General features: G+C 50.0%; 9 protein-coding genes across 9 annotated transcripts; 3 read left to right on the plus strand and 6 right to left on the minus strand.

Annotated features, from left to right (window-relative positions):
- Positions 1 to 373: 373 nt before the first annotated feature.
- ASPZODRAFT_101429 (hypothetical protein) lies at positions 374 to 1,504 on the minus strand (the record flags this gene model as incomplete). Its single annotated transcript, XM_022720788.1, has 3 exons — positions 1,097 to 1,504; positions 558 to 1,035; positions 374 to 496 (listed from the first exon to the last, which is right to left on the minus strand). Exons 1-3 carry the CDS (start codon positions 1,485 to 1,487, stop codon positions 376 to 378), a joined length of 990 nt encoding a protein of 329 aa, XP_022578891.1. The 5' UTR covers positions 1,488 to 1,504.
- A 341-nt stretch (positions 1,505 to 1,845) lies between these two features.
- Positions 1,846 to 4,029, plus strand: ASPZODRAFT_135200 (hypothetical protein). Its single transcript, XM_022723726.1, has 5 exons — positions 1,846 to 2,045; positions 2,107 to 2,772; positions 2,849 to 3,172; positions 3,244 to 3,590; positions 3,674 to 4,029. The coding sequence occupies exons 1-5, from the start codon at positions 1,924 to 1,926 to the stop codon at positions 3,703 to 3,705; spliced, it is 1,491 nt and encodes a 496-aa protein (XP_022578892.1). The 5' UTR covers positions 1,846 to 1,923; the 3' UTR covers positions 3,706 to 4,029.
- A 739-nt stretch (positions 4,030 to 4,768) lies between these two features.
- On the minus strand, positions 4,769 to 5,844 carry ASPZODRAFT_783885 (hypothetical protein). Its single transcript, XM_022730227.1, has one exon. It carries the CDS (start codon positions 5,665 to 5,667, stop codon positions 5,020 to 5,022), a length of 648 nt encoding a protein of 215 aa, XP_022578893.1. The 5' UTR covers positions 5,668 to 5,844; the 3' UTR covers positions 4,769 to 5,019.
- Positions 5,845 to 6,316: 472 nt separating this feature from the next.
- ASPZODRAFT_18581 (hypothetical protein) lies at positions 6,317 to 7,037 on the minus strand (the record flags this gene model as incomplete). The annotated part of the gene is made up of 2 exons (XM_022727239.1): positions 6,317 to 6,499; positions 6,981 to 7,037. The coding sequence occupies 2 exons, from the start codon at positions 7,035 to 7,037 to the stop codon at positions 6,317 to 6,319; spliced, it is 240 nt and encodes a 79-aa protein (XP_022578894.1).
- Positions 7,038 to 8,283: 1,246 nt separating this feature from the next.
- On the plus strand, positions 8,284 to 10,899 carry ASPZODRAFT_71852 (hypothetical protein; the record flags this gene model as incomplete). Its single annotated transcript, XM_022729787.1, has 1 exon — positions 8,284 to 10,899. The coding sequence occupies one exon, from the start codon at positions 8,284 to 8,286 to the stop codon at positions 10,897 to 10,899; it is 2,616 nt and encodes an 871-aa protein (XP_022578895.1).
- A 1,216-nt stretch (positions 10,900 to 12,115) lies between these two features.
- ASPZODRAFT_783790 (hypothetical protein) lies at positions 12,116 to 12,557 on the minus strand. Its single transcript, XM_022730226.1, has 2 exons — positions 12,534 to 12,557; positions 12,116 to 12,478 (listed from the first exon to the last, which is right to left on the minus strand). The coding sequence occupies exon 2, from the start codon at positions 12,416 to 12,418 to the stop codon at positions 12,197 to 12,199; it is 222 nt and encodes a 73-aa protein (XP_022578896.1). The 5' UTR covers positions 12,419 to 12,478; positions 12,534 to 12,557; the 3' UTR covers positions 12,116 to 12,196.
- An 85-nt stretch (positions 12,558 to 12,642) lies between these two features.
- Positions 12,643 to 14,400, minus strand: ASPZODRAFT_18583 (hypothetical protein; the record flags this gene model as incomplete). Its single annotated transcript, XM_022727242.1, has 1 exon — positions 12,643 to 14,400. One exon carries the CDS (start codon positions 14,398 to 14,400, stop codon positions 12,643 to 12,645), a length of 1,758 nt encoding a protein of 585 aa, XP_022578897.1.
- A 100-nt stretch (positions 14,401 to 14,500) lies between these two features.
- Positions 14,501 to 15,331, plus strand: ASPZODRAFT_783258 (hypothetical protein). The gene is made up of 2 exons (XM_022730225.1): positions 14,501 to 14,713; positions 14,825 to 15,331. The coding sequence occupies exons 1-2, from the start codon at positions 14,600 to 14,602 to the stop codon at positions 15,176 to 15,178; spliced, it is 468 nt and encodes a 155-aa protein (XP_022578898.1). The 5' UTR covers positions 14,501 to 14,599; the 3' UTR covers positions 15,179 to 15,331.
- A 1,195-nt stretch (positions 15,332 to 16,526) lies between these two features.
- ASPZODRAFT_160982 (hypothetical protein) lies at positions 16,527 to 19,354 on the minus strand. Its single transcript, XM_022726496.1, has 3 exons — positions 19,069 to 19,354; positions 18,795 to 18,981; positions 16,527 to 18,733 (listed from the first exon to the last, which is right to left on the minus strand). Exons 1-3 carry the CDS (start codon positions 19,114 to 19,116, stop codon positions 16,839 to 16,841), a joined length of 2,130 nt encoding a protein of 709 aa, XP_022578899.1. The 5' UTR covers positions 19,117 to 19,354; the 3' UTR covers positions 16,527 to 16,838.
- Positions 19,355 to 19,564: the final 210 nt, after the last annotated feature.

Genomic DNA, 19,564 nt, shown 5'->3' on the forward strand with positions numbered 1-19,564 from the left:
TTTTGACGGTAGCGGTCATGAGAGACTAGGTGATGTTTCAATCTTTATCATCTTCAGTTTTCCAATTCGAATCAAAATGATGGGCTCTGGAAGGATGTTATGATATTTCATCCCGCCTTCTTCTTTTTATTTGTTTGTTTGTGTGTTCTGTTACGTGTGTCTGATGTGTCGTTGCATGCCAGCGTTGGAGTTGATAGCGGTGTTAAACCATGACGGGTAGATGATACTTTAGGAGAGAAATGAGTGTGTACTAAGAGTTGTTAACTAGCTTACAGATAGTCGGTAGTCTACATGTCCGGTCTGGTAGACTCTTGAAACAATTGGATATGATTCTCTATAATGGTGAACTAAAAAAAGAATAAATGTCACTGATAGTTACATCTGATGAGAAAAATGTTCTAGAGTCTTGTCAACCTGGGCTAAATCCTCCACCATATCTTTCCAGAATCGCCGCATGAATGCGTTCCCTGTATCTCCATCTAGAAAGGATGCCTTCCTATCATAGTTTTAGCGGGTTGCTTACTCTTCAAAAACGAAATCAAAGATATATCACTCACGTATCGACCGCGTTGCTCTGTAGGAATCGACCATGGGTTTCACGCCCAGCCACAGCCGAGGCATTGATGACGGTCCGGGCACCGTCCTCGGTTGTTCTGGCCAGCATCTTATTCATTGTGTAGACCAGTGGCTTCAACCACAAGGGCAGATTGCGATTGAACCCTGTTGAGAGCATTCCGGGACACGAGTTATTGACGATGACCTCGGAGCTAGGCACAATCTCCGCCAGGCAGCGGATGAACGCGTTGACGACCAGTTTACTATCCGAATAACGCGTGAGGCCGCTATAAAGGCGCTGGTCATCGAAGTGTGCCAGAAAATTCTCGCCTTCACTCAGCGGTGTCTTCTTCAGGCTGTGGTGGTACTGTGTGCCGGATCCAACAAAGTTCAACCGAGAAGCGCTCCCTCGCTTTGCTGCTGTTGCTTGGAGAAGGGGGAGGAGCTCGAGTGAAATGAGGAAATGCGTATAGCAGTTAACTAAAGATGTGGTCAGATCGCGATACTCGGTTGAGCCTGTAGTTATTTGAAGTATAGTCACCTTGCATTACCCTCTCGTGCCCGCTCTTGCTCTTTTGGTAGTTCATAATATTGACACCACCATTGCATACCAATACGTCCAGCTCAGGCACCTCGCGCTTCACCCGCTTAGAGAACTCCAATCCAGACTGATAGTCCTCGAGATCCAGATCAAAGGCCTCAATCACCGCAGACGGGTTGGCCGCTTTTACTTCGGGGTCCGCTCGAAGGGCAGAGACAGCCTCCTGGCCTCTCTTCTGGTCGCGGGCCGTGATGATCACCCGAGCCGCCTTGAGGGTTAGAAAATGACGACTAGTCTCGAATCCGAGGCCACTGGTCCCGCCAGTTATAATGATGGTCTTGCCAGCTAGGCTGGTACCGGTAGGTGTAGGGAGGATGGGGGGTTGTCTCATTGTACGTGGTAGATAATATACACTAACGGATATGAAAGGTAAAGAAAAAAACTGAAGCTTCCGGATAGGCTCCAGAGCTATTATATATAAGGAGAGAGACTTTTGTTTCTCGCAACCTCCAGATTGTCTATGCAGCAATACTTCTTTGGGAAGGTACGGACCAGTCCATGGATACGGGTCCGCTTGAGTAGCGCTAACCTAGGTATGGTTAGATAGCCACCTACATTGGGGAAAGCGGATGGGCTCCAACCATTCAGACATTGTTAAAACGACAGGGATCGGGCGCGCTAAGCAGGGGTCGGCAAAGGCAGTGGGCACGTTTTGCCTGAGGAATCCATTATCTCTCCACCTTCCACAACCTCACCTCCCTACTACATAGGAACCTTCCTGAGGCCGCTCACCCAAGGGGCTGATTATCAGCGCCTTCGAGCCCTTGATGGTCGTGGCTGTGGCCCACGACGGCCTATCTGATAGCCGGGCCCAGACCGTCTGCTTATCGTGTAAAGAACGCAAGCAGAAGTGTGACAGGTCGTTGCCCAGCTGCACCCGCTGCGAGCGGTATGGAAAGACCGACTTTTGTGGCACGATCCCGCTCTGCACATGCTCATGAAGTCTACAGGTTACTCTTGAAATGTCGCTATCCAGAACCGAGAGTATACTCTAGTCGGACGACGTCTTCGGGCTCCGAGAGTGTTTCGTGCCCATCGCCTGTGATCGACCGCGACCAAGCTTTGGCCAATGACCTCCGCCTTGTCTTTGATGGATCCCAGTCTGGCCTCCCTCAATTGGGAGACTTAGTCAGTAAACATAGAGAGCAGTTTGAAGCCATGGCGGATGTCTTTCTTTCCTCTTGCCAGAAATGGGTTCCCATTATCCACCGACACACATTCCGGGAGCACTGCAAAGCGCCCCAGACAGAGCTTCCTCAAGGGTTTCTTGCCTTAATCCTAAGCATGGGGTTGATGACACGCCCTTTGATGGACGGCGATAGACCGGACTCACTACGCGAGTCTATGTATGTGGCAGCGAGACGACTCTTTTGGGATGTGGAGTCTGTCGCACAGCCGACACTGGCTCTCATTCAGTGTGGACTCTTGCTGTCTGCGTATGAATATGGACAAGGGCTCCTGAATGCTTCCTACGTGACGATTTGTGTCTGTTCAAGTATGGCGCAAATCAGTGGGCTCTGCCCAACACAACACCCACCATCTCTTCCACTCCCGGGCCCCTGGGCGCCGCAAGACGAGGGACTGCGGACTTGGTGGGGAATTTTGATTCATGAGAGGTTTGTGAAAATCACCAATGTGAACTTGATACGATGAATACGGTCTGGTCTGGCCATGGGCTAAGGCCTTTTGTAGGATGATTAGTCTGAAAAGTGGCGTTCCCATCCGACCTCTGGGTATTAGTGACTCAGAAGTCATGGAAGGCGTGGACGTTGAAGCAGAATCCCGCTTTATTGTTTCGAACATTGATCTCGATCCGTTATATGCTTCTTTCTATCTCCAGGCAAGAGCTGCAACCTGGCTGGAATTGGTTCTAGACGTGACGCGCAGCCCTCAAACACGGTCCTCGGAAGGCCGGCTACGCTTTCAGAATCTTGATAGAGGTCTACTACTCTTCTTGATGACCCTGGTTCAACTCGGCCTGGGGTCCTGCTGTGAAGCCATTGCCATTAGCCTCAGGTGCGTACAATCACAACCTAGTCTTCCAAGAGAAAGGAATCTCGAAATATACTTATACTATTTTCATTCAGTGCCTTTATTCACTTGCACAGATGGCGTCTCACATGCGATAGCCCCTTCTTCTCCCAGCAGGATTACCTGGAATCATCAAGGGCGATTGAAACGATCCTCAAGGTCCTGTCAGATCTCGCCCAACACCGTGCCGAAAGCGCTATCTCCGGAGAAGACAATGAGCTAGACGCCGAGCAATTCCCCTATTTTATCCATATGATCTATCAACTACTAATTGAAATGCGACAACAGCCACGCCTGCAGTATCGTCCAGCAACGGACACAGTCCCATCGCATGCGTTTGAAAAAGAAATGAGTCTCCTCTATGGGATCCTCCTAAAACAGACCGACCGATGGCAGATTTCACGTACGCAGGAGTTGCTCTTTTTTGCTTTTGTTTATTTTATTGATTTTATCTATCTATATAGCAATACTGACTCAGTTGAATAGGGGAATACCTTGCCATGCTAGATGGCGGGTAATGATATCATCTAATATCTATAAGAACTCGACAACAACGGTCTGCGCAACGAAGAGAGTCTACTAACAAGTTTATACGATGATCTATCAATGAACATAACTCTTGTGCTTCATGACTTGGTGGTTTGAAACTCGATTAGTCGATGCTGTCCAGTCTTTTGGCTTTGATTGAATGGAAAATGAAGAAAGAAAATTATGCGGTATGAAAGATAGCCCCTTCAATGCATAGTTGGGATAGATTCGCCTCCGTCATAATCTACTTGATTGACAAGAATATATAGAGTAACTAGTTAGGTACTGAATGCATCACATGTCATAGAGTGGACACAAGAATGAGACAGGGCAACTAGCTAACTCAAGTGATAAGTACTTACTTTGTACTCCGTACTCAGAACTGAGTAGAGGTCTAACATATTCCATACCTTCCATACCAGCCTTCGGAGCGAAGTCGCGACGCAGTGGCTGGATTGGTTGGAGGGAAATTAAGAATATTCATCTGAAATATGGATGTGCGTACCAGTCACTATTGTTTCAGATTGGACCAAGATGGAGAACATGCGCAAGGGATGATCGTCGTGATTATCATTGCAGAGCTTAGTTTGATGTTCTCTGTACTACAATCACTACGGAGTAGTTGATTAGTATGTAACTACAGTATACCCCGTACCGAGGGATAGCAGAGTAAAGCCTGCGTACTAATATTAATTAGGCGTGTCTTGGAGGAGAGGAATATTGATCAACATGTTTTGGTCTTGATCTTTGCATCTGAGGTATCCAGGAAGGTAATGATCTGGTCCATACCAGACAAGTCATGATTGGAATATATACTTGATGTAAGCGATGAGTACGCTTTAGATTCGTACAGAGTATTTTGAGGCTGCGAATCAATCAAGATCAGAATATGCCGGGAAGTCAGTGGCTAGTGTCAGAAATAACAGTCATTGAAATCATACGCCTCAAATTGAATAGAACTTGTGAGTCAAAGGTACTCCCTACAGAATTGGGTCCGAAGGTACGCATTATGGATTACTATGAATAGTAATCAAAACAAGTTTTCGGTGGCAAAACAGAGATCATATCCTCCGAATGGCAGCCTGGCTTCCAAGTTTAGACATCCGTTGAATCCTTTGATCTGACATGTTTATCTGTATCCTGTTGATGACGCGTAATGTCGATGGGACAAGGTTAGGGGTTTGATGAACGCTATAACCAGTGACAGGCATGCATGGCTGTCTACTTGAGGATATTGCACGTGTGGTCCTGCGCTTCTTATATATCGACAGTCAATCACCGGGCCAGATTTCCAGCATGGAGTGCTACTCCGCAATGAGCTCTCTAGACCCCGCGTAAAAATCCGCCTTCCCGCGAGAGGAAGTTGTGGCCGGGTTGGAAACGCAACGACAACCCGGGCCACTGCAGGCTGCAAGGGTAGGCTGCGAAGCAACGCTTCGGCAACGTGTCCGGAGGCTACACAGCATCCGGACGGATGATGAGCACTGAACACATGCGGGGGTGTATGTAGGCTTGAAAGGGCACCTTCGAGCCGCGGTCCAGTGCAGCGGCGGTCCTTTCGATGAGTCAGTGGACGGAGGATATAGACAATGGTCCATTTGCACATTATCATGCTGCCTAGAGGGGTGCATCGGTGGAGAAGGATTAGTATTATGGTCGAATCGAGATAAACGTTGAGGTCTTTGCGCTAGATGGAGGTGGCACAGCCATCCTCGGCTGTCCACTTGGATGAACCCGCCACATGGTAACGCAAGCTTAAGCTGCGGTGGTATCGCAGGTCTAAGGATTGAGATGACGCCTTGAAGCTGGCCCGAGTGCTTGATGCCAGGGAGGAAGCTGAGACTTGCTTCTTCAAGTGTTGGCATCGTCAATACTAGGTAGCTGCTGCTGATGCAGGTTATGACAGCGCCTTGCATAACGATGGATCCAATGGGATACAGTGAATGAGACATAACATAACTAAGACGCTCATTCGGCTCCTCAAGCAAAGGTCACATTTGATTCGCTGTATGGAGTGCAGTGACCCGTGAAGTCTGATCAATTCATCCGACCGACAAGTCTCTTGATTCGTACTATTTTCTCCAGTGTAAGCCCTTGGACTGTATGGAGTATTCCGTACCCCATGCAGCCTTCCAGTCCTGAAAATGCAGCTTGCAGTTCAAATGATCGTCAATAACATTGATTCTCCACCTTCTTTTCTCCAAAGGCCCTGCAAAGGGTGCTCCATCCCCAGTAGCTGTCCGGAGTAGCCTGTAGCACCTCGACGTTTGGACTCATTTCATTTCTGGTGACCCTGTGTAACCACATGATGCCTACCACCCCTTCAAGATTTGAGACATCCTTTTTCATCACGCAGGGAGAAGAGATTGGTAGCACACTGCCGCGCGGCAGCAAACATACGCCACGGCGTCCATCTTCAACCTCCACTATGGAGTACTCTGTTCCCTGACCAACGGTCTATTGCTTCCCAATGCTTTTATGGAGTCCTGGGTACGCCAAACGGTAGACTAGGTATCTCAAATTCCTTTGATCAGCCATGAGTCAGTGGAGATTCAGCGTTGTTTCAAACGCTGTACGGAGTATAACGCAACCGAGAATGCGTCAGTGGCGTAATTGACGGCGGCAGCAGTCTTCCACCAGCCCAGCAAGGAGGTTGAGAGCCGTCTCCACGGTCGGTATCTCCCAATCGGAGTGATCTGCGTAGCAGAAACAGCTGCAGCTGCAGGCGCAGCCAAAGATCCGAGAGTGCTCAGTGCGCGACGTGCAGAAACGGCCGCTGATCGACTGTCAATCGGTCAATAATAGCAAGACAATCATTTGGGACAATCCATACTAGTTGGAAGAAAACCGGGGATGAGTTCTTCAAATGATAGGCAAATAGCTAGCGATGGACAGACAGATAATCGCAAAGGAAGGAGGAGAAGGGGATGTCTTGGGCGGATCCGTAATGTCGTTTTGTCGGATTTAGGCTTTTAGCTCGCTCCTTCTTCTCTGGTAGACAACACTGTCTCCCTCCATCTGTCGTTGATCTTCCCCCCTACACCACGAACCCACCGGCGCTTCGTCATCGACTCGATTGGGTTCCTGACTATCATCTGGCTTTTGGGCCTTCATCGCCACAATATCTATCCTTGATCCGCCCTCCTGACCGTCATTCGTTCGGACACCAGAGCTCCAGGTACCTCTGGCCCCTCAGCCCACAAGCAGCAGATTTTCTAAGCCGGTGATGTCTATGGCAGAGTAAAACCATGGTTTCTATCCCTACGGCCCGGTTCGGCAGGGGAATAAGCGATCCAGAGTCTTTGGCGGGTTTCTGACCCATGATCGACTAGACCCATACCCACCGGCTCTGCCATCCAACCTCAAACTCTCTGTTGACTTCTAGAAGTCCAGGCAGTTCGAGAACAGTGGAGAGCGTCAGACTATCACACTCGGAAACAGGAAGCTTAGACTTTCAGATGCCGTCTAGTCTCTCGGCTGGGCCCTTTCAGACGCAACTATTTTGGTCACTGTGGCACATTATCGTGGAACCGTCGCACCGGCAATGAGTCGATGACCCGTCGCAGCGAGAGATTGTAGGTAGCAAAGCTCTCTTTCCCCTCTCCACATGAATGGAGGCAGTGGGAAAAAGCGCAGAGAAAAAAAATAAGCCTGAGCTCATGGGATAGGGGTGTCACCATGATGTCCATCCTCCGTGGTGCCCAAAGGGCCGAGGGTTGTGTCGTCAGCAGCAAGAGGAGGCAACATGACTTCTTGCTTTAATTCCCCAATCCTCGAACTGTCTGTCGAACCGATTTACCAGCACGGATCGATCCTGCCGTCGAGGCAAGAGCCATTTCATCCTCGGTGATTTTTTTATCATTACCTACGGGGCGGAGTCCATCCCATGAGCTGTCAATAGGAGACTCCTTCCTTCGTTTTTTTCCACAGACCATTCTGCATATTCTCCTTATTGGCCTGCTTGGGTCAAGGTACAATATAGTAATCACCTCATTACCTGTGCCTTGCGGTAGCCAGACGCCTTCTTCCTGCCTCTATCCACGTTTTCCTTCCTGCATCCACCCACAGTGACAACCCTTTTCCCTCGCTCTACTCCTCTTCCACAAGTCTCAGTTGCCATCACCTCGTCACCTTTGATTTATCTGATCTCTTCCTGATACTTGTGCTGCAAGTATATTATCCGTTTCTTTGACTATGTATTCGTGACGTATTTTCCTCATTCTTTGTAGCGGGACCATTCGCATCCCCCTCCCCTCCTCCCTTCAAGACCGCGTACAGCGGTTAAGTGCCGCTACCACACTGTCCGTGCCTCATTTCTCACGATCCAAAAATACTGGTGTAGATTGTGGCGTGCTGTCTGCCTTGGTGAGTATTCTGACTCCATGTGGTCCCCTTTCCCCCAGCGAAAGCTAGTCCACTGTTCCTCGTGATGCAGCAGCATATCTGACCCGTTGCTAGGATACAATCGACCAAGTTTGCCGGAAAACTACCCCTTTTGCAAAGTGCCCTCTACGTAAAAACTGTGTGGTTCTGTCTATCTCCCAAGACAGGCGAAGGATATAGAAATCATGGCTGGAGGCTATTTTGAACTTCCTATATCTTCATCCCGACGTTCGAGCCTTACAGATACATCAGGTGGAGGAGGCAGCAGATTATTACCGGGTCCTCGCGCATCACCCATACCTCTGGCTTCCAATGGGAGCTGTGCAGAAAGACCATCTGAGTCCACAGGAGCTCAAGCTCAGGCCAGGGTTCGGAATGCAGGAATTTTGAAGCCCACCAATCGAGTCAAGTTCACGATGAATGAACCCGAAGGGGAGGAGGTCCCCAGTGGATCAACATCAGATACCCAACCTGATGGAAGGGGCTTGCTGCTCCCTCAGAGGCCGTTACCCATAGCCAACATTCCTCCTACAGAGAAATCTTCCGCGGATCACCAATCGCTGCCATTGGTAGTCACAAGCTCTTACGCGTCGACAGCAGATGTCACGGGCCTCTCAATCCATTCGAGAGCTAGTTCACCGGGGATCCTTGATGACGATGGGATCAGCAGAGAAAGAGGTAGAGCTATCCACTTTGCTCAGGGAAAGGCTCAGCGGCTCGCTTCTCTGTTGCGTCGTTCTCAAAAATCTCCGAAGCGAAGCCCTCACCCCAGCCTGCCGTCATCGACTGTTTCAACGCCTATAGAGGTAGGTATACCTGGAGACTACGGGGATGACATCCCTATGATCAGCTTGTCTGAAAAGCAATCCCTGGATTACTCTACCGACGAGGATGAGGAAGGCCCTATAGACCGGCGATCTACAACGCGCACTTCCAAAGCTCATAACCTCGTGCAACAAATGACTCGAAGAGATTTTGGTTTCTTGTCCAGAGTTCGTGCTCCATCTCCTGGACTCAGTTCTGGACAGGCCGCATCCCTCGACGAGAGGGATACTGACACCTATGGCGAACGACCAAGTCACTACAGGGGAGGAATCCTCTCTTCTCTCCTCAAACTTTATGACAACGAACACAATAGCGGCAGCTACGGCCACTGGCGATATGGCAGCCGTTCTCGTCAAGGCAGCGAGGGGGGGTACAGTGGACGTGGCGTGTCCCCGGACCCTATCTGGCCATCACCGCAGCGACCCAGAAAGTGGTACGACAAGTCCCCTAACGTATCTACTACTTCCCTGGCCGGTTCAACTGCAAAGAATTCCGAAACCTCACCGATCTCCGGGCCCAAGCGGTCGCGCAGTAGTGGTGCGCTAGGGATCCGGCGTTGGACCAGACCTCAACTCGAAGATGAGATAAGAATCACTGTCCATATTGCCGAACTCCTTTCACGGCAACGGTATCTTCTCCTACTTTGTCAGGTGTTGTTGAATTACGGTGCTCCGACACATCGGCTCGAAGAGTACATGAGGATGACTGCCCGTGTGCTCGAAATCGACGGGCAATTCCTATATATACCTGGCTGCATGATTATTTCTTTTGACGATGCCTCCACTCATACCACAGAAGTCAAGATTGTCAGATCCCCGCAGGGAGTTGATCTAGGCAAGATGGCTGACGTTCACGAGGTATACAAGGAAGTAATCCATGACGTTATTGGTGTGGAAGAAGCCATTCAGCGCCTAGAGGAAATCAAGGGTAGAGACAACAAATTCCCCGTCTGGTTCCAGATCTTTATGCACGGGTGCGCCTGTGCTGCCGTGGGACCCTTTGCTTTTGGTGCACGTCCAATTGATCTGCCTATTGCTTTCCTGCTTGGAACACTCGTCGGGACGTTACAGTTGGTCCTATCTCCACGATCGCAGCTGTACTCAAATGTCTTTGAGATCTCTGCTGCGGTGTTGACTTCCTTCCTTGCTCGTGCCTTTGGCAGCATCCGATATCATGGCGAGCACCTCTTCTGCTTTGCTGCCTTGGCACAGTCTTCTATCGCACTCATTTTACCTGGCTATCTGGTCTTGTCTGCGAGCCTAGAACTTCAGTCGCGCAGTATGGTGGCCGGATCTGTCCGTATGGTCTACGCGATCATGTATTCGCTCTTTCTAGGATTTGGAATCACTATTGGCACTTCGGTCTATGGCCTTTTGGACACCGGTGCAACGGATTCAGTCTCATGCCCCGCGAGCCCTATCACCAATGAATATCTCCAGCATATCCCATTTGTCATCATCTTCACCTTTTGTCTTTCGGTGGTCAATCAAAGCAAATGGCGACAGGTGCCGATAATGCTTTTCATATCATTATCTGGGTATGTGGTGAACTACTTCAGCATCAAACGCTTCTTTGCCGAGCCTCAAGTCGCCAATGCCCTCGGGGCCTTCGTGATTGGCGTGATTGGGAACCTATACAGCCGAATTCGACACGGGCTTGCTGCTGCTGCCATGCTACCAGCCATCTTTGTCCTGGTGCCATCCGGTCTTGCAGCCAGTGGCTCCTTGGTATCGGGCCTTTCCTCGGCGGAGCAGATGGCCGGCAGCTCAACGACCGTCATCACCAATGGAACACAGGGGTTTGTTGCTGTCGCTAAGAATATGACCTCGACCTCACAAGCCCAGAATAACGGACTTGCATTTGATATCGCCTATGGCATGATCCAAGTTGCGGTTGGATTCACTGTGGGCCTCTTTCTCGCCGCTCTGGTCGTGTACCCGTTAGGCAAGAAACGAAGCGGTTTGTTTAGCTTCTGACGAGAGGCACCTCGCACCTATACTCCCATCATCTACCCTTGACAAATTGATACGTTGATCTAGTGCTTGGTTGTCTTTTCCACTGTCTCCTGTTGTTTGACCACAACCATCTATCTATCTGTCTGCCTCTATTTTTCCAGCGTGATTTTTTTCCCGACTTCTTTCTTGATATATCCAAGCCAGCAACACCCTTGTGCCTGTGAATTTCTCTCCTTCTTGGACCATCTATCTACCGGGCCCATATATTGCATGTATGGCATCTGTCATGGAACAGCCTACCACTTGACATGCAACCTGGTTCATTTATGTCGTTTATACTCAATCGTCAGGGGGTGCTCTGATCTTTGACTTTCAACTTTTATTTTATCCGATGGTTCGAAGCATTTTGCTTCTAAAGAAAAAGCAAGACTCTGGAGGGTGTTATTATCTTGTTCTTTCTTCGATTGGGAGTGAACGGTGTTTTTTGGGTTCCCTTTTCTTTTTTCTCATCGGCCTTCAGTCTATACCGACTCATCCCCTCCTCATACGGAGTACATAGAAGATACGATGTTCACGAGCCATGACCTGAATTCGAATCTCATCAACACTGTCCTTGGAGATGTCGGTAGTGCCTTTGACAGATTTCTTTTTTTTTGGTGTTTTCTCCCTCTTTTTCTTCTTCTCTATTTCGTTTCCTTTGTAGCCAAATGTGTCCTCGTTTCTGTTTGGTGTTTGGTTCTCTCTAGCCACTCGGTTTTTTTATACGAAATTGGAATTTTTTTTACTCTGTGCTATCTTGCTATCTATTTTGTTTTGGAATTGTTCTAGTAGTCTTGCGTCTGTGTGTTCGCCAATCATTATCTATCTGAGCTTTGAATACTAAAATTATAATTTGCCGGTTCCCATCTGGATCTGCCTCAGATAAATGAGTCTGTATATTCTCGTATCTTTCTGTAGTATGTTCCGGAGTATCTCCACCCATGCCGGATCTATCGTCCAAAGACTGTATATACACAAGACGGAGAGAAGATAGCAGGTAGGAGCAATGACATGCTACAGATAGATGCATGACTTGATAAAAGCTCTGAATTATAATGAGACCCTCAGTTACATGTTCAGTGTAAGGTAAGGAACTATGTTCAAAAGTGTATATCATTCAGTTATAACTATTGTGATCATTCGACCAGCGAATCATGCATTACCCTCGAGCTATATCAAATTGAACAAGCAAGGAGATACTAGGCCAGAATAGTGGTTTCGGATCGTGGTTCGTCGGCCTGTATGGAGTACTGAGGGTGGGGTGCCTAGCCTCGACATGCTAGGATTGTAGCTGGAAGGGGAGAGAGAGAAAAAAGAAAGCAACCATCCGACCCGCGAGGTTCATCAGGAAATATAATCGAGATGAACAAAACAAAAAGACACAGGTGGAGATGACGGTGACAGAAAATAAAGATAGAACAAGCTTTGGTATATCGTCTGACGACATTATCGTGGACTGGGCTACCAGATCGCGAGGATCCCAAGATACATCCATATTCATTGATTCGGGGAAAAAAAAACCCTCGCGAGGCAGAGATCAGAATGAAAGAGAAAAGTACCGGCAAGGTTATTTCCAAACCTGCGTTTCACATAAGAAGTATCATTGAGCAGAATAGGGTAAACCAAGGAACGAAGAGTATAAAAAGGGAAGGCAAGTATAAGAGGAAGAAAAAAGGTAAAACAAACAGACAGACAGATCAATCATCAGATTATTGCCAAGCAGACTCACATGAGTGTGGTCTTCCGCTTTTCAGCACTAGACAGCACAAGCATGGGAGTCTTGCGTCTCTCCTGGCCCTTTGCAACGGTCCTTTGACCGGCGACGACAGAAGCCACCGAAGGCGCCACCACTCCGTTGGTAGGGGAAGAGACTTCGGCAAGCTTGCCACCGAAGAAACCGCCATCTTCACTGGTAGGCGTACCCGAGTACGGGCTGTCGAGGGAGTTGCGCTCGCGAGAAGACCTTTCCTTCCTCTCCGAGCCAATAGCACCGTTGGCAGCCGCACGAAGACTTCCCAGGCTTGGTTTGCTGGAGAGACTACCGCTGCTACGGACCGTCGCATCATCGTTGTCCGGAAAGGCAAACTCCTTCTCACTCGCAGGAGTGTTGGTACCGCCGCTGCTGTGATAGCCTAGACTGCGCGATTCGCCACGGCGTTCGATCCCAGCACGAACAAGGTTGTGGACGGCACGACGGCGCTGACGAGTCGCGAAATTTTTGCTACCCTCGTGCTTGGAGGTAGGCTTGGCGACAAGCTCTTCCAGCGAAGGCGGGCCGCGAGGCTGACGGACGGGATGTTCGCCAGCGCGATTCTGACCGGGTCCAAAGGTTCCGGTGAGAGGAGTCTGAGGGGGAGCAGCCGATTTGGGACCAGTTCCGGTCAGGTTAGCGCGCGACACGTCATTGTTGTCCTTGAACTGAGGAGCCATCGACGAGCTTTTCCTGTGGCCTCGTCGGAAAGCATTGGCGGAGGGCGGAGGCAAGGGGGTCACATCCTGCGGTGGGGAAGGCGTTGTGTGCGGAGGAGACACGGAGTGCACAGGAGACGATGATTCTCGAGGAGGGGAGACCTCTGCCCGGAAAGTTGGGACCTGCATCATCGGGTACTGGTCTTCCTCCTGGTAGAGAGGAGGGGGCGAGCTATCCTGCTGGGCCGAGTGATCGAAGACGTAGTTCTGCTGACCGGTCAGAGGGTTGTACACGGAGTAAAGACCTGGCTGTCCGGGAACAGGCTGGACCACCGGCTGCACGCCCTGCTGCAGCTGCTGTTGGTAGAAGCCCATGCTGGGGATGGAGATGGAAGCGGCGGCGGCCTGCTGCTGCTGCTGCTGATGAAGCTGCTGCTGGTACTGCGACTGGCCGATGGGCACGCCCAGGTTGAGACCCTGGAATTGCTGGGCTGCGGCGGTCACGCTGATGAGCTGCTGCTGCAGGCGCTGCTGCTGGGCTGCAAGGTAGAGGTTGGTTGACATGAGCTCGGCGTACAATTTCTCATCCATCGTGGTGTCGACACCAAGATCGATGGCCGGCGGCGCAAGCACCTGTTCGGGGAGAGTATACATCGGGTGATTCATGTTGAGGCCCATGTTCCCAGCGTTGACGTGCATGCCGTACCCCTGCTGAGGAAAGCCAGTTCCCACAGTGGTGTGCGGGGCACGCTCCGCAGCACGGCTTGCATATCGTCCGCCATCAAGGCCGAGATTTTGCTGGTTATAGGGTGCCGACGCGGGAGGACCCGTGGCCGACTTGGGTGCAGTTCTCAATCCGGCCAGAAGGTGAGAGCGGCTGGTACGAGGCGTGGCGAGGGGGGCTGATGCTTGTGGATCATCAACAGAGGAAATATGAACCGGGGGCACACTCAAACGCTTGATATGAGACCCTTTACCACGAGAAGCGAAACCAGACGCAGGAACACCGAGGGAAGAACCGTTGAAAGAAGTGTTGTAAGTCATTTGAGCAAGACCGCCAGCGTCCATACTCATGGTCGTGGGGAAACCGTAAGAGAAATTATGTGCAATACCGCCAGGCGAAGAAAAAAGTCAAAAAAAAAAAAATCGGATATGTCAAAAAACGGCGGATGAACCAAGATGGTCGATGACGTGGGAAAAGGTTCACGCGATTATTCTTGTCGATGGATTAAAATATTATGGGCGGTTTTGACCACAGCAAAATGCTGGATGAATGTCGAGCCAACAAAGCTGGTCCTGGTCGAGTATTCTAGAAAGAAGAATAAAGAAGAATAAACAAAAGGACGAATATTCGGTATCGCTGAAGAGCAAAGTCCTGTTCCAGGCAGCACCCAGCAGATAGTTAGCGAATGATTCCAGTACCCCCCGGTATATTCACAACACTTGCAAGAGCAAGACCCACCAGGGAAGATAGACGGCGAGGCAATTGAGCAACAAGGTACCGATTAAAAGAAGATGTACAGCGAAGATATATGTTCCGTTGGATGCCCGGAGCGTGTGGTCGACCACTAGGGTTCAGGGCAAGCCGATTAGACGATTAAAAAAGAAAAAAAGGAAAGACGGGCGATGGAGGCGACCGGAGGAGGGTCGAGGAAAAAAAATCCCAGAGGATGACAACACGAGCGATCTGCAGGAAGAAGGCGAGATGGAAGAACGCGTGGGATTGCTCTGCAAGCCCCAGCAGCACAAACAAGGACGCGAGACCAAAGCGGGCCACACGAACGACTCGAGGGAGGTTGCGAGGGAGAGGGAGAGAGGGTGGGAGGGGGGGGGAGGGGGGGTCGTGGAATAAAATAAACAAATAAGGTAGCGAGCTCTGTCGGCAATAAATTGAATAAGGTGAAACCGTCGTTTAGTTAATCAAAACCACCGTTGGAAGAAGAAGTAAGGGGAGGGAGGTGTCTGTCTCGACGTTGTGGGCAAAGGTGGTTTGAGAAATAATGTCGTTCCGGGTCTCCGCCAGACACACGCGCCGACACCTGGACTTTTTTTTGCCTTTTTTTCGTAATAAATTCTCCTTACCAGGCAAGGAGGGTCTCGACTGAAACCAGTCAGAATTATAGAGAAAAAAAAAAAGGGAACAAGTCTTTTTCTTTTTTTAGAACTCGCAAGAGGCAGACGATTCCCACGAAGAAGACAGGTGTAGAGAATGAAAGAATGCCGGTGGAAAAGAAGGTCAAAAAAAGAGGCGCGACAGAGGAGGGCCGGAGAAAGGAGGAAGGATGGAGGGAGGGAAATGAAGATGGAGCATCGAAAAGGCTTTTGGTTTTGGGGGGGGGAAAGAAACTCGGAAAAAGACCTGGACAGACTGCAGGAGGCGTGCCAAGACATTTTTGTGCCTAAGGAATACAAGCATATTGACAGCGTTGATTGGCTGGGACTACGGGGCTAAGCTTGTGCGGGGAAGGTGTCTGTCCGCAGTGGTCCAATCAGTTCATTGGATTGCGCTCCCAGTGGATCTTGCAGCCAATCGGCAGACATGGTATTTCCACTTATTCTAGACTTTACAACAAATTACTAATAAGAATAATTATTAGGTTAGGTACCTAAGGTAGGTACCTGTTTGTAGTACTGTACATATAGTTGGGCTGGTAATAATAATAATAATAATAATAATAATAATCTACTGTTAATTACAACGTGACTCGCAACAGTTGAAACTTGAACGCGTCTTATTCGTGGACCAACCACTTACGATGGGATTTCCTCCGAAAGGCGGTAGCCAACCAGACAGACCCAATCGCCATGGCTGCAGGCCAGCACACATCAGTCCTTCAGCCCCCCTGCGCCATGACTGGTCCGTTGCTACATTTATAGCCCGTCTAGCGCTGTCCAACGTGGCTCTCCTGGACGCACCATCTCATTTGCTCAGGAGCCGCTCTTCGCCAGGGGGCGTTACGGAGTACGGTTGATCAGCATCTCGTCTCCAATAATAGCTACGGAGTAGGAGAGTACGGAGTATACCCCGTAGTTCATCTCCCAGCTCGTAACCAACCTAATTCGTTAGTTAGAGATCATCTCCTAGCTAGCCGCCTATCATAATTTGACGAACTGGTCAAAAGCACAGAGATGTGTCACATGATATACGTGGTACTTACTACTTACTACTTACTACTTACTTACTACTCGATGGTTTTCTTCGGTAAAAATCCATTCAATCAAAATACTGTCCATAAAAATGGGTATCTGATGGTAAAAACTGCTGGTATATCACCGTCAGTCCGCCAGCGCAAGGTCAAAAGAAATAGAATGACACTGACGTGTCGAACAAAAAAGACATGAGACAAGGAAATATCAGGTATCTTTGCACAAGCTAGAAATATATCCAGCCCTTGTATAAACAGATAGATAATTACAAACAGAACTGGAACAGAGGACTCATGAAGTCAAAAAGGAGAGTAGGATGTTTCTTCGCATGGAAAGGGAAAGAGAAAGAAGAAGATGGGTTCCATTCAGACATCGACTGAGACTGCTGGTCCCGGCAAGGGTCTCGATACTGGTTCCTTCGACGGTAGCTGTCGTGCACCCTCGGGTTCTGGTGACTCGGCACCGGAGCTCTTGCCGTTCATTCGGTCGAACTCCAGCGTGTCTGCAAGCTCGGCGGACATAGGATCGAGTTCCTCCTCTCTCAGCCCTGTCGCAAGTGAGACAAGTTTACGATGCACGTCCAACTTGGTACTGGCGCCGGCATCAGCTGTCTGCTGGACAAAATCCCGTAGGGCGGCATGCCGTGTTTTCTGGGCAGAGCTGAGTTGCCGAGCGAGATGGTAAAGCCTGCCGAGCTCGGCTTGGTCGGGCGGTGTTACTTTAGAATCCTCCGCCACAGGAGATGGACCTAGTGCGCCTCGTTCGAAGAGACGGGCTCGCTGGACCTGCTCCAACAAAGACTCGTAAGTGCTTTTGATCTTCCCATATCTCCGGAGCTGCACGTCGATCGGTTCACCCGTGGCCTCTTTCACGGAAAACGAGGCAGTTTGAGCTTGTATCTTTTGGCGATCCACCTCGAGCTGCTCGTATAAGGCCTCTGGATTGGCAACATCATCTGAATCTTGTTGGTTGACTTTCGTGCTCCCATAGTGCTGTGCAAGTTTCTTATTTGCCTCGGCCATGATCGTTCCAATCTGCGATAGTAAGGTGGACGTTACGGAAGAGGATTCCGCTGCGAGAGCGACCGAATTATGGTCGGGATTATTGACGGGGGGGACCACATCACCCTCCATGTGATCATTTCCCATGGTGATCGACGAAGGCGGCGGTGGGATTTCTCGATCAACATTCTGTGACTGGCGAACCATGCTGTTGGCAGTTTCGCCTTTTTTGTTAACCAGGTCGCCGGCTCTTGGGCAATGCATCAAAAGGATATCGACCAGTCGGAATGCAGCATTTCGGGCAGCGACAAGCGCAGCTGTATCTCCATGCTGATCTTGGCAGGACAGCAACAGAGCGACTTCGTCCTGGGAACAGGTATTCCGCAACTTTTCGAGTAGGATTTCGCTGTAGTACCGCGAGCTCTTCCACTTCCCTTTGCTCCTAGTAGTCTCCGCGATATGGTGGAAAATGGTGGCACCAAACCAGTCCCTGAAAGAAACCGTATCCAAAAGAAAATCCAACAGCGCCGGGAAGGTTCGCTTCTCGTAGTTATTCGTAAACAAAACTGCCCGAACAAGTGGGGTTTCATCGTGGATTGAGAGAGCTTTGACATCAGCACCTCTACGAAGAAGATCTTGCACGATTTCCAAATCACCCATCGCGCAGGCCCAGTGCAGCGCTGTGTTGCCCGAGTCATCAATAGCACGATCAACCTGGAAATGAGCCGGTGGCGCTGGAGGCGGGATCCTTGTTGCTTCAGGCGCATCCCCCACGGTCATGAAGTAGTCTAGCAGTTGATCGCCATACAGGATATGCTCCTGTTCTACAATCGACATTGCGGCGACTTCATTGATCCCGCGCTTCCGCTTCCGTGAATAAGCACTATGCTGAGACATGGGCATCATTTCTTCATCTGCCACCATTGAAGAGGACTCGAGAGTTGCCTGCTCAATCGCATCGTCTTCGTCGAAGCCCGGATGCATGTCATACTGTTCATGGTGAAAGGTCGGCGGAGCCATGTTTCGAGCGGGTTGAACCTGGTTGAACATGTCTCCAGAGGCGGCGGCAGCAGCAGTTGACCTCCGACTAGCCGCACCATTTTTAGTACCCTTCGCTCTCGAGGCGGCGGACGTAGTATGTTTCGGAGCGGGCGGAGGACTTCGATCCCCTGCCACGTAGTCTAATATCGGTCTCAACACATCAATGACATTATTGCGTTCAGCTAGAACACGGCCTTCATGCAACGGTATCCACGTTCCTGATGGGGACCCTTGTTAGTCATAGTGGCAGAAAACTCATGCGGCTTGACGACGGTCTACCTTGATATTTGCCATATCCACCTTGTACTTTTTCATGGACGCCTTTTTGTACTTCTCGCTCGAGAATGCGTGTTCGTGCGGGCTTGTCAAACCCGGCTATTTTGAGGATATGAGTAGCATTAATCCAATTGTCTGCTCTCCTTCGCATAATGCTCTCGCCATTGACCTTGAACTCATATACCGGGACCTAGCCAGCACCAAAAAGGTCAGAGTCAACGTAATCAAACGGGGGGATTTGGCAAAGGAAGCCTAGACGTGCACCCGGAGTACTCACATTGCTATATGTAGCGGAGTAAACTCTCGCTTCTTCCGCCCCCGCCATGATATGTGCGTCTCCGTGGGCCGCTGTTGACGCAGTAGGTTGCCGACCAGCAGACGACCCAGTCTTCAATTCCAGGCCCTATTAATTTTCCGGTCTAAGAAATACGCCTTCAAGGACAGCAGCAACAAAACGAAAGGCCTATCACTCAAGTCGTCACATTCATCACCAGTCTAGACAAGGAGGGGCAGCATAATCAGCCACTGGTGGCTCGTCATGGGCATCTTCGACAGAACGCGATGGATTGTGAGCGAGACGCGCCTGGCGAAAGGGAACCGCGTAAAGTGGATTTACAGCGCTAGTCCCGATCCGGGGGGCTGTTGTGGACCGTGAATCTGGTAGTCACGTGCGGTCACCTGACAGTCTTCGGGGCGGAAGGCACAGCACGGCTGCAGCAGGAGGTGCAAACGTCGTTGTCTGCGATTTCGCTACGAACCCCAAACCCTTTTCC

The sequence above is a fragment of the Penicilliopsis zonata genome (assembly GCF_001890105.1).
Source record: "Penicilliopsis zonata CBS 506.65 unplaced genomic scaffold ASPZOscaffold_14, whole genome shotgun sequence".
Taxonomy (NCBI): Eukaryota; Fungi; Ascomycota; class Eurotiomycetes; order Eurotiales; family Aspergillaceae; genus Penicilliopsis; species Penicilliopsis zonata.

Bases quoted from the DNA above. Each gene is read 5' to 3' on its own strand.
- ASPZODRAFT_135200 (XM_022723726.1), top strand. From the start codon at position 1,924: ATGGTCGTGGCTGTGGCCCACGACGGCCTATCTGATAGCCGGGCCCAG. The intron at 2,046-2,106 runs GTATGGAAAGAC...TGAAGTCTACAG, and splicing joins AGCTGCACCCGCTGCGAGCG to GTTACTCTTGAAATGTCGCT. The intron at 2,773-2,848 runs GTTTGTGAAAAT...GGCCTTTTGTAG, and splicing joins GGAATTTTGATTCATGAGAG to GATGATTAGTCTGAAAAGTG.
- ASPZODRAFT_783258 (XM_022730225.1), top strand. From the start codon at position 14,600: ATGTCGAGCCAACAAAGCTGGTCCTGGTCGAGTATTCTAGAAAGAAGA. The intron at 14,714-14,824 runs GCACCCAGCAGA...TTGAGCAACAAG, and splicing joins GCAAAGTCCTGTTCCAGGCA to GTACCGATTAAAAGAAGATG.
- ASPZODRAFT_160982 (XM_022726496.1), bottom strand. From the start codon at position 19,116: ATGGCGGGGGCGGAAGAAGCGAGAGTTTACTCCGCTACATATAGCAAT. The intron at 18,982-19,068 runs GTGAGTACTCCG...GGTGCTGGCTAG, and splicing joins ACTCCGCTACATATAGCAAT to GTCCCGGTATATGAGTTCAA. The intron at 18,734-18,794 runs GTAGACCGTCGT...GGTCCCCATCAG, and splicing joins TGGATATGGCAAATATCAAG to GAACGTGGATACCGTTGCAT.
- ASPZODRAFT_783885 (XM_022730227.1), bottom strand. From the start codon at position 5,667: ATGTCTCATTCACTGTATCCCATTGGATCCATCGTTATGCAAGGCGCT.
- ASPZODRAFT_783790 (XM_022730226.1), bottom strand. From the start codon at position 12,418: ATGAATATGGATGTATCTTGGGATCCTCGCGATCTGGTAGCCCAGTCC.